The 11,648-nt window shown below is 40.5% G+C and overlaps 1 protein-coding gene across 1 annotated transcript in view; it reads right to left on the bottom strand.

Annotated features, from left to right (window-relative positions):
* The window catches only part of LOC106870016 (elongation factor Tu, mitochondrial), a 24,481-nt gene that overhangs the window by 7,517 nt on the left and 5,316 nt on the right, over positions 1-11,648 (bottom strand). The window contains exons 3-9 of the mRNA XM_014915980.2: positions 11,189-11,339; positions 9,526-9,692; positions 6,500-6,604; positions 5,472-5,540; positions 3,931-4,023; positions 2,461-2,593; positions 498-602 (exon numbers count right to left, since the gene is read on the bottom strand). Of these exons, the coding sequence (XP_014771466.1) occupies positions 498-602; positions 2,461-2,593; positions 3,931-4,023; positions 5,472-5,540; positions 6,500-6,604; positions 9,526-9,692; positions 11,189-11,339 (823 nt within the window). The remainder of the gene's footprint in view (positions 1-497; positions 603-2,460; positions 2,594-3,930; positions 4,024-5,471; positions 5,541-6,499; positions 6,605-9,525; positions 9,693-11,188; positions 11,340-11,648) is intronic.

Raw genomic sequence — 11,648 nt, 5'->3', positions numbered from 1 at the left:
CTTCCCGTTCCTGACACTTGTGCTGGTGGCACTTGAAAAGTCATTCGAGCGAGATCGTTGCCAGTGCCACTAGACTGGCTCCTGTGCAGGTGGTATGTAAAATACACCATTTTGAGCGTAGCCGTTGCCAGTACCGCCTGACTGGCCTTCGTGCCGGTGGCATGTAAAAGCACCCACTACACTCTCGGAGTGGTTGGCGTTAGGAAGGGCATCCAGCTGTAGAAACTCTGCCAAATCAGATTGGAGCCTGGTGTCGCCTCCTGGTCCACCAGTCCTCAGTCAAATCGTCCAACCCATGCTAGCATGGAAAGTGGACGTTAAATGACGACGATGATGATGATGAATGGGAATAAATGAGCATTACATTTGACAAAGTAATCTGAATGCTAAAGGTTAAAGAATTAAGAGAAATAGTTTCTATCCAACATTAAAACGAGGAACCTGTGAGATTTGAATCAAAAAGAACTTAAATCTTGAACTTTTAATTGGAAACTTACCTGTAACTGTTGATTTGATTTTCTTATCATAGCCAACAATTTCACACTCATCTCCTTTCTTCAACACACCTCTTTCCAATCGACCACTAACAACAGTACCACGACCTTGGAGACAAGTGAATAAATCAGGTAAAATTCAAGCCTTAAATATTAAATTAACAATAATGAATTTATAGAATATAGTGTTTAGGTGCCCTGCATATCATCAGATAAGGGTAAAAGACAGAAAACAGCATTAACCCATTTGCATAAAAACCAGCTATATCTGACCTCTCACACCTACCCTACAATTGTGGAGGGTACCTGTGGAAAGGGTAGACCCAGGAAGACGTGGGATGAGGTAGTGAAAAAGGATCAATTTTTCATACAAAAATAATTTATTATTTTACAATTTAACAAAAAAAAAAAACCCCTGAACAAAGTGTGTACAAAGGACTATGTTACTGTTGTGAATGTTAATTTTAAACATTTGCTGAAGGAGGTACATAGCAAGACATAGATTAATTTGACATCACTTACTATATGCAGGGGTTGGACAAAATAATGGAAATACCTTAAAATTTCAAACAAGTTTATTTTATATTGAGTAGGACCGCCTTTGGCAGTAACTACAGCTTGAATTCTACGAGGTATGGACTCATACAAAGTTTGAATTGTCTCCAAAGGAGTTTTTGCCCATTCTTCAGTGAAAATAGTCTCCAGGTCTTATAGTGATGATGGCGGAGGATATTGCCTCCTTACTTGTTTTTCTAAAATGCACCATAAATGTTTAATAATATTGTGACCTGGGGACTGTGGTGGCTAGATAAGATGTTCAGCTTCACTAGAATGTTCCTTGTGCTATTTAGTAACAACTTTAGCTGTGTGAATTGATACATTATCATCCCGAAAGATTGTTTCCCTCTGGAAACAGTTCTGCAACCATAGGATGAATTTTATCAGATAAAATGCTTAAATAGTCTTCACTATTAATTCTGCCATGAAGGGAAACCATTGGGCCAGTGGATTTCCAAGTTATAGCCCCCACCCAGATCATCACAGATCCTCCTCCATGTTTAACAGTTGGAAGAAGGCAGTCTGGGTCAAATGCTTCTTTTGGCTGTCTCCTCATGTATACTCGGTCGGTGGTCGGAAATAAGGTAAACAATGACTTGTCTGAGAAAATAACATTCTTCCACTGCTCTAGGGACCAATTCTGTAGGTTTTTACTCCACTCTAAATGGCTTACAACGTTTGTTTTTGAAAGTAGTGGTTTTCTGATTGCAGCCCTCCCATGAAATCCGGTTTTGTGCAGCTCCTTATTAGTTGGCCAACTAATAAGGGCTGGTTTTCATGGCATATATATTCTCCACCTGGATGGGATGCCAGTCCATCGCAGAATACTCGTTTTTGCCAGCTGAGTGGACAGGAGCAATGTGAAATGAAGTGTTTTGCTCAAGAACACAGCATGTCACCAGGTCCAGGAACTGAAACCACAATCTTACGATCATGAGTTCAACACCCTAACCACTAAGCCAGGCACCTATGATGGTAGAAAGATGGTATATAAACCTGTGGGTCTCTACCCAGTGAATTGCAAGATGCTAAAAAACGTCAGCTTGTCAAAGCTCAGAAAAACAAGATATACATGATATCCAAAGTGGCTGACAGAGACTTGTTTGTTTGGTTGCACATTTCCAGATAGTTGTTTGAGAGTTTTAGTAGAATCTGATGCATGTAAAGGATTTTAATGTTATCAAATACTAAGTGGGGGACCTAGAGGTCCTCTCACTCAATTATGTCCTCCTTCAGTCTTCTTCGATACTTCATTGTACATTTTGTCATACATTGTGATTCTATGCTATGCTGCTGCAATCATAGATCTTCCTAATTGCACAAGGGCACTCCACTTTCCTGCCTGATTTTCTACCCACAAAAAAAAAACGAAAAAAAAACAAAGCAAAGAACTTTACACGATACATACCTACAATGGAGTATGTCCCTTCAATGGACATGTTGAAGGGTTTATCAAGATCTCTCTCAGGTGTTGGTAAATAAGAATCAACAGCATTAAGCAGTTCTTTAACTTTATTAGCTCCAATTTCAGGAGATTTGCCCTACAATAAGACATACAATAAATAATGAATCAACGAGAGAGCCTGTATATGGCCATTCAACTTGCTAGAAACAGCAACCAAATATCTCTTAAATGATCCCTTCCTGCAACCACCATCCACTTTTCTATGCTTGCTTGCATGGATCAGATGGAATTAAATGAGACAGATTTTCTACAGCTAAATTCTCTACCTGTCATCAACCTTCACCTGTTTCCAAGTCAGGTATTTCCCCATAGCCAGTCATGTTTCATATAAGACTGGAAATGAAGGACACTGCTTAAATGATGGTGACACTTGTCTGAAACTAATGTAAGATGTGGAGACAAGGATACATGAACATGCACACATACATATTTCTCTTTCATATCATCATCAACGTTTAACATCTGTTTTCTATGCTGGTATGGGTTAGATGACTTGACAGAAGCTGGTAAGGCCAGAGGCTGCACAAGGCTCCATTGTCTGTTTAGGCATGGTTTCTCTTGCTGGATGCCCTTCGTAATATCAACCACTTTACAGAGTGTACTGGGTGCTTTTTACACAACACCAGCACTGACAGGGTCACCAACATACACAACAGGCCTCTTTCAGTTTTCATTTACCAGAACAACTCACAAAGCTTCAGTCAGCCCAGGGGTATAGCAACATAAAAGACATGCCCCAAGTACAATGCAGTAGGGTACTGAGTCTGAAACCACAACGTTGGGAAGTAAACTTCTTTACCACACACCCATGACTGTGCCTGTAACATATAAGCTCTAGAGCAACACTCAGAACTGAGTATGATTTGATAGTATGTACCATGCTTTTGTTAACTGCTTTAGGTGCTTATGTAGCCATGAGCAGAGACACAACCTTTCAGCCCTCCTACTCTTGACCCCGTGGAACATTGAAGATGTGACAGCTAGAAGGTGGAAAAGCTTTTATGGTACTTGGTTGGTCTACATTTCAACATGAGCAATGTGAAACGAAGTGTCTTATAATCATCATCATCATTTAACGTCTGCTCTCCATGTTGGCACAGGTTGGATGGTTTGACAGGAGCTGTCAAGGCAGAAGACTGCACCAGGTTTCAGTGTCTGTTTTGGTACGGCATTTTATGGCTGGATGCCCTTCCAAACACCAACCACCCTGCAGAATAGACCGAGGGCTTTTTTATGCACCAGCACAGGTGAGGTCAGTTTTGGCATGGTTTTTACAGCTGGATGCCTTTCCAAATGCCAACCATAGAAAAAAATGATAGAAATTGCTGTCCTGTTTGATATGCCCAAGATGTGATATAAAATAGAGCAGATAGAAACTGAAGGTACATAGAAATGTTATGAATACAAACCTACCTCAATGACAGAAAGAGCAGAACCAGTTATTACAGGGGTTTCATCACCATCAAATCCGAATTCACTCAGTAATTCACGAACTTCCATCTCTACCTACAGGTGTAAAAGGAAAAAAATTACATAAATACAAAAACTAAAGAATTATGGTGACAGAAATTATTGAATAATCTTCAGACAGGTGTTGAACAGCAAATTAAACAAATATCAAAGGATTAAATATTGACAGAAGCAGCATGTGTGTGTGTGTGTGTGTGTGTGTGTGTGTGTGTGTGTGTGCATGTATGAAAGAAATAGAGGAGAGGTGGAGTTGGAGATTTGGCTGCTATTTCTTGTAGGCTGAGCAACAGTTTCCCCCGACTGGCTCAATCGTGAGCATGTTTATCTGAATGATTAAATGTCTTTCATATCATAAACAGCTGAGATGGGTTAGACGACTTGACAGAAGCTGCACCAGGCTCCATTGTCTGTTTTAGCATGATTTCTCTGGCTGGATGCCCTTCCTAATGCCAACCACTCTACAGAGTGTACTGGGTGCTTTTTACGTGACACCAGCACTAACAGGGTCACCAACATACACACACACACATAAACAGGCAGATAAGACATGAATATACCTTAGCACTCACAAGGCTTTAGTTGGCCTAGCACTATAGAAGATAATTGCTCAAGGTGCAGTGCAATGGGACTGAAACCAAGACCACATGGTTGGGAAGCAAGCTTCTTAACCACAAACCCATGCCTGCCTACTAACCCACCTGATTTTGTTTTTCTTTTTAATTCTGTTATGGCCAAGAGAGGCACCAGTTGATAGGATGCTAGGTAACAAGTGAGAAGTTAGCAGATCATAGCTTGTCTCTCATACTGAGCCACATAAACAAAGTACTTAATTCTTGACTGACTCAGTCACTGAGTTGTATGTCCCGTGATCATGTGATCAGCCAGGCAATCAGATGTTGTAACTCATCACTGGTCACAATGTGCTTTTGCATAATTTTAGCCTTCAAATAACGCCACCCTGCTGGATAGGCGAGCAGGCCATCAATCCCCATTGATTGAAAGGGGACTGGAACAATGTAAAACGAAGTGTTTTGCTCAAAAACACAAATCATTGCCCAGTCAGGGAACTAAACCCATGATCTGGTGATTGTGAGTGCAATAGCCTTAACCACCAGGCCATGCGCCTTGCATGTAGGGCTGTTAAACCAAAGCTGATTTGCATATAACAACACAACCAACAAGAGGGAGTCTCTCTATGCAGCTGAAAAACCTGCTTGAAATAGCAGCCAAATTTTACTCCCACCCCCACAAGATATATAGATATTTTTGATCTAGTTTGGATTCTTTGCCATCAAATTTGAATTCTTTGCAATCAAATTTAATTGCAAAGAATCCAAACTAGATCGGAAGCATCTATATTAGTAAATATAATCTTAGAAATACAAAGAAATGGGATGGTTTCATCCAGAATGGCTTTGGTCAAGGCTGATTAAGAGCTAAACCGCAAAAGCAACATGAATATATTTATAAAAAAAAATACTTACTAATTCCAACATTTCTTCATCTGCGGCATCAGCTTTGTTGATGAAGACAACCAGTTTGGTAATGCCAATCTGAAAGATTTAAGATAATTTTGTAAGCAAACTTAGATCATCACTAGTTAAAATGTTTTAAACAACACACACACACATAATTTTCATCAGCATCATCATTATTTTTATCACCATTTTTATCATGCTGTCATGGGTTAGATGAGACTTCTTAAGGAAGATTTCTATGGCTGGATGCTCCTCCTGGTGCAGATCCTTATTTGTTTTCAAGTAAAACTAAATCATTCCAAGTTGAGAAGAGGAGGATGAAAGAGAATATAGAATTGTAAAGAAATAGGCGCAGGAGTGGGTGTGTGGTAAGTAGCTTGCTTACCAACCACATGGTCCCGGGTTCAGTCCCACTGCGTGGTACTTTGGGCAAGTGTCTTCTATTATAGCCTCAGGCTGACCAAAGCCTTGTGAGTGGATTTGATAGACGGAAACTAGAAGAAGCCTGTCATATATGTATGTGTGTGTGTATGTTTGTGTGTCTGTTCGTCCCCCCAGCATCGCTTGACAACCGATGCTGGTGTCTTTACGTCCCTGTAACTTAGCAGTTCGGCAAAAATGACCGATAGAATAAGTACTAGGCTTACAAAAAATAAGCTCTGGGGTCGATTTGCTTGACTATATAGGCGGTGTTCCAGCATGGCCGCAGTCAAATGACTAAAACAAGTAAAAGAGCAAATAATCAGGACAGATTGCCAAGGAAAAATTGAGGAAAGAAGTGAAAGAATAGATTAAAATGAAATACCGGATTAATCCCACCCCACCACCACAAAAAAACCCTGATTGATTATGTCTAATAGGTGTCTCTTATAATAATCTTTATAGTTTTAATAGATTAGTATAATGGAAAGCCAGAATTAAATCCTAGAAGAAAAAAATATTTAGTGTAGAAATAAAATATAAAAACATAAAAATTGCTACAAAAGACACATGCACACACACACACACACAACACAAAAACCTGAAATACTAACCTGTTTGGCCAAAAGCAAATGTTCCCGTGTCTGCGGCATAGTACCATCTGTGGCAGCGACTACAAGGATAGCACCATCCATCTGAGCAGTGCCAGTTATCATGTTCTGTGGAAGAAAAATGAACCAAACATTTGTGAAACAGATGACAATATGTAGGATTATACAACATGGTAATTATATACAAAATATAGCTACAACAACAACAACAACAACATAATCATTTAACGTCCGCCTTCCATGCTAGCATGGGTGGGACGGTTTCATAAGAGCCTGCACCAGACTTCTGTGACTATTTTGGTAGGATCTTTAAGCTGGATGCCCTTCCTAACACCAACCACTAAGTAGAGTGGACTTAGTGCTTTTTACATAGTGAGGTCAGTTTTGGCAAGGTCTTTATAGTTGGATGCCCTTCTGAACACCAACCAGTTTACAGTGTGGACTGAGTGCTTTTAAGTGGCACCTGCACTGATAGGGTCATCAACTACTTGCAAGACAAAAAAAAGAGTTTATTGATTTACCTATTTAAAAAATTTTATCTTTTATTTTTATTAAAGTTACTTAATTTTCTTTGACATAATTAGGTGAAGAGTTGTGCCCATGACATTTTTCAAGGCAGGACTCCTGACTCAGTTGCTAGCAACAGTTTGAACAATGCAAAAGGCATCCAAAGGCCAGGTGGTAGTGTTAAACAGAGTGATAGGTCAAGTCTAACACCTAAGAACAGTAAAAGCTTCAAATGGACTTCTATATTAAACATTAAATGCAGATAAGACTTTAGGTCTGTACATGCAGGACTGATCTGGCACCTGAAGTTATAACTCTCATCAAGGTACATAACTCTGCTTGTCATGTCTGCCAAGCAGATATGACAAAACCAAACTCTATCCTTAATTCATCATAATCATCGTTTAACGTCCGTTTTCCATGCTGGCATGGGTTGGACGGTTTGACTGGGGTCCGGGAAGCCAGGAGGCTGCATCAGGCCCAATTTGACCTGGCAGTGTTTCTACAGCTGGATGCCCTTCCTAACACCAACCACTCTGAGAGTGTAGTGGGTGCTTTTTACGTGCCACCAGCACAGGGGCCAGAGGAGCTGGCATCAACCACGATCAGATGGTGCCTTTTATATGCCACCGGCACAGAAGCCATTCAAAGCGGTACTGGCATCGGCCACGTTCAGATGGTGCTTTTTATGTGCTACTGGCATGGAGATCACAACTACAATTTCCATTTGATTTGATTTTGATATTTCGGATGTTGATGTACTTGACTCAATAGGTCTCCTCAAGCACGGCAAGTCATCCTACGATCCAAAGTACTTTTGAATGGGATGGTTATGCGACACTGGTGTAGATTACAGCTGGGGACTCACTTTATTTGTCAGGTCTTCTCAGTCACAGCATGCCTCCAGAGGTCTTGGTCTTTTGTCATTACCTCTGTGAGGCCCAACATTCGAGGGTCATGCTTCACCACCTCATCCCATGTCTTCCTGGGTCTCCCTCTACCCTGGATTGCTTCCACTGCTTGGGAGTGGCACTTCTTCACACAGCTCTCCTCATCCATCCGTGGTACATGACCATACCAATGCAAATGTCTCTCTTGCACACTACATCTGATGCTTCTTATGTCTAACATTTTTCTCAGGGTGCATACACTCTGTCGTGTGTGTACACTGACATTACACATCCAGTGGATCATGCTAGCTTCACTTCTTTTGAGCTTACGCATGTCTTCAGCAGTCACGGCCCATGTTTCACTGCTGTGAAGCATGGCAGTTCGCACATATGCATCATACAATCTACCTTTCACTCTGAGCGAGAGGCCCTTTGTCACCTGTAGGGCTAGAAGCTTTCTGAACTTTGCAAGCTATCAACTACTTCTAGTTTCTCCACCTGACATGTGATAGAGTCAGTTTTCTGAGCATCTGTGGTGTTTATTGCACTTGTACATCTGCTGCATGTGAAAGCTATCTTCCCGGTTAATCTTCCTTTGATGTTGCTGCACCTCTTATGTGTCCATAGCTTACATTGGGTACATCTTATGGAGTTTCTACCTACACCTTTTCTACAGATCGAGCAGGGCCACCTACCTGAAGGGGTGTGTGATGTGTTCGTCTTCCTACTTACTAGAACTTTGGTTTTAGCTAGGTTCGCTCTAAGGCCCTTCGACTCTAAACCTTGCTTCCACATTTGAAGTTTCCTCTCTAGTTCTGGCAGTGATTCTGCTATGAGTGCCAGGTCATCAGAATAGAGGAGTTCCCAGGGGCAACCTGTCTTGAATTCCTCTGTTATTGCCTGGAGGACTATGATGAATAAGAGGAGGCTGAGGGCTGATCCTTGGTGGACCCCTACTTCTACCCGGAATTCTTCACTATACTCATTTCCAATCCTAACCCTACCAACAGCATCTCTGTATAGGGCCTGTACAGCCCTAATTAATTATTCGTCAATCCCCAGTTTCTGCATTGCCCACCAGATAAGGGATTGGGGGACCCTGTCAGAGGCTTTCTCCAAGTCCACAAAAGCCAAATATAGGGGTTTATCTTTGACTAGGTATTTCTGCAGTTGCCGTACCAGGAATATAACATTAGTTGTGCTTCTACCTGGCACAAAACCGAACTGTATCTTATCTAAACAGACTCTCTCCTTAATTAGTTGGGCTATGACCCTCTCCGTGACCTTCATCACCTGATCCAGCAGTTTGATACCCCTGTAGTTATTTCTATCTAAAGCATCACTTTTACCCTTGTAGCAGTTGACTATGGTGCTGCTACGCCAGTCATTGGGTATGACTCCATCATGAACTACCTGGTTTACAATATGGGTGACTAGACCATAGCCCACACCACTAGATGTTTTAAGCATCCCAGCAGTGATTCCTGATGGGCCAGAGGCTTTTCCTGTCTTCATATGTTGCACAAAGTTTTGAATACATAGGGGACAACAATTACATAATATAATAAAAAAATAAAAAATAAACGATAAGTTAATTTCAAACAGGTGTCATAGAGTAAACTATATGCTTACCTTGATATAATCTGCATGGCCAGGACAATCAACGTGACCATAGTGACGGTTTTCTGTTTGATATTCTATACAAGCTGCGTTAATGGTGATTCCTCGAGACTTCTCTTCAGGTGCATTATCAATTTCCTCATATTTCTTGAAAATAGCATTTTTGTCAACGGAAAGAACTAGAATATATTAAAAAAAGAAAAGAAAATACAGTTGTTTTTGATATGTGATAATGTTTATCATTTAAGAAAAATTAGGGTTCAGAGTACAGGACCCAAGATATCACTTTTTTTTAATACTAAAGCAACTGAGATTTCCCGTTTTTTAAAATACATAGCTGCCTGTTTCAAAGAGTTCATATTTCAGTTAAAACCCTCATCATCATAATTTTATTCAAGGAATTTTTAAACAAGAGTGCTTATATGCACCAAAAGCCAATATGTGAATTTCTCTCATGGTGACAATCGCAATATTGTGTGTTCTAGCATAACATACACTTTTTTAAGTGAGAATAAACACTACACAATGACAAAGCTATTTAAACTAAATCCCTCCAAACGCTTGATTATTTTCAAAATTAATTGAAGCATAAAGATAGTGTATTCGGCATATGGCTACAAAAAGGTTAGCAATCAAAGCAGATGTAGTTGTATTGTTGTTCTTTGTGGTTCTCCTGAGGACCAGTGAATTGGTGCCCAGCTCTGAATACAACATAAATGACAAGCCACAAACCAGTGGTTTCTTACTGTCTGTAAATCACATCAATAGTTCCTTGCCATGAAGAACATTGTCTCAACTAATATAGATGTTATAAACGTCATTAAATACTTCAATTATATCTGACACAAGAACCTCCTAGCTACATCATCATCGTCGTTTAACGTCCGCTTTCCATGCTAGCATGGGTTGGACAATTTGACTGAGGACTGGTGAAACCAGATGGCTACACCAGGCTCCAATCTGATTTGGCAGAGTTTCTACAGCTGGATGCCCTTCCTAATGCCAACCACTCCGAGAGTGTAGTGGGTGCTTTTTACGTGCCACCGGCACGAAGGCCAGTCAGGCGGTACTGGCAACGGCCACGCTCAAAATGGTGTATTTAATGTGCCACCCGCACAATGAATTCCATCCATCTTAAAAAAAGTGGATATTTCCCATCAGGTCCCTCCTTCGATATGCTGATAGATTATACACTCATCATCATCTAATGTCCATATTTCCATGCTTGCATGGGTCAGACGGAATTTATTGAGATAGATGTTTTACAGGTGGATGCTGTTTCTGTCACCAGCCCTTACCTACTCCCAAGTAAGGTAATATTTCCCCCTGGCCAGACATGTTCTTCACAGAAGAGTGGAAACAGACAACATTGTTTGTATAATGGTGATGCTCATTTACAATCATTATGTAAGGTCAAGACAAAGGTACACAAAACACACACACAATGGACTTGTTTCAGTATCTGTCAACCAAATTCACGCATAAGGTTTTGGCCAGCTCTGCTTAAGGTTCTGTACAGTAGGACTGAACTCAAAACCACATTGTTAAGAAGCAAGCTTACCAAAATCTTACAACTTAATATATAGTATTTGCTACATACATTATATAAAAAAAGATCAGTGTGTAAAAAAAAAAAAAAAGAGAATGAATATAGAAATTTTTGGTTTATCTTGACCTTTAGTAATGGCTGCAGTAAGGGTAGTTTTCCCATGATCAACATGACCAATTGTGCCAATATTCATGTGAGGTTTTGAGCGTACAAAAGTTTTTTTCTGACTCATAGGCTGAGCAAAGAAGCGAGCTGTCTGAGAGAACCATCGTCCATTCTGAAACAGAACAGAAACAGATGAAAAAAGAACAGGAATTAACATATGCATAGAATTTGTAGAGCACAGACAAAATGCCTTGCAGTATTGTCACATCATTTTTAAAATTCTGAGGCGTAGGAGTGGCTGTGTGGTAAGTAGCTTGCTTACCAACCACATGGTTCTGGGTTCAGTCCCACTACGTGGCATCTTGGGTAAGTGTCTTCTACTATAGCCTCGGGCCGACCAAAGCCTTGTGAGTGGATTTGGTAGAGGGAAACTGAAAGAAGCTTGTCGTATATATGTACATATATATGTGTGTGTGTGTGT

This window comes from Octopus bimaculoides, chromosome 1 (genome assembly GCF_001194135.2).
Source record: "Octopus bimaculoides isolate UCB-OBI-ISO-001 chromosome 1, ASM119413v2, whole genome shotgun sequence".
Classification (NCBI taxonomy): Eukaryota; Metazoa; Mollusca; class Cephalopoda; order Octopoda; family Octopodidae; genus Octopus; species Octopus bimaculoides.
The sequence above is the reverse complement of the archived record's forward strand: the minus strand, read 5'-3'. Positions and strand labels throughout refer to the sequence as shown.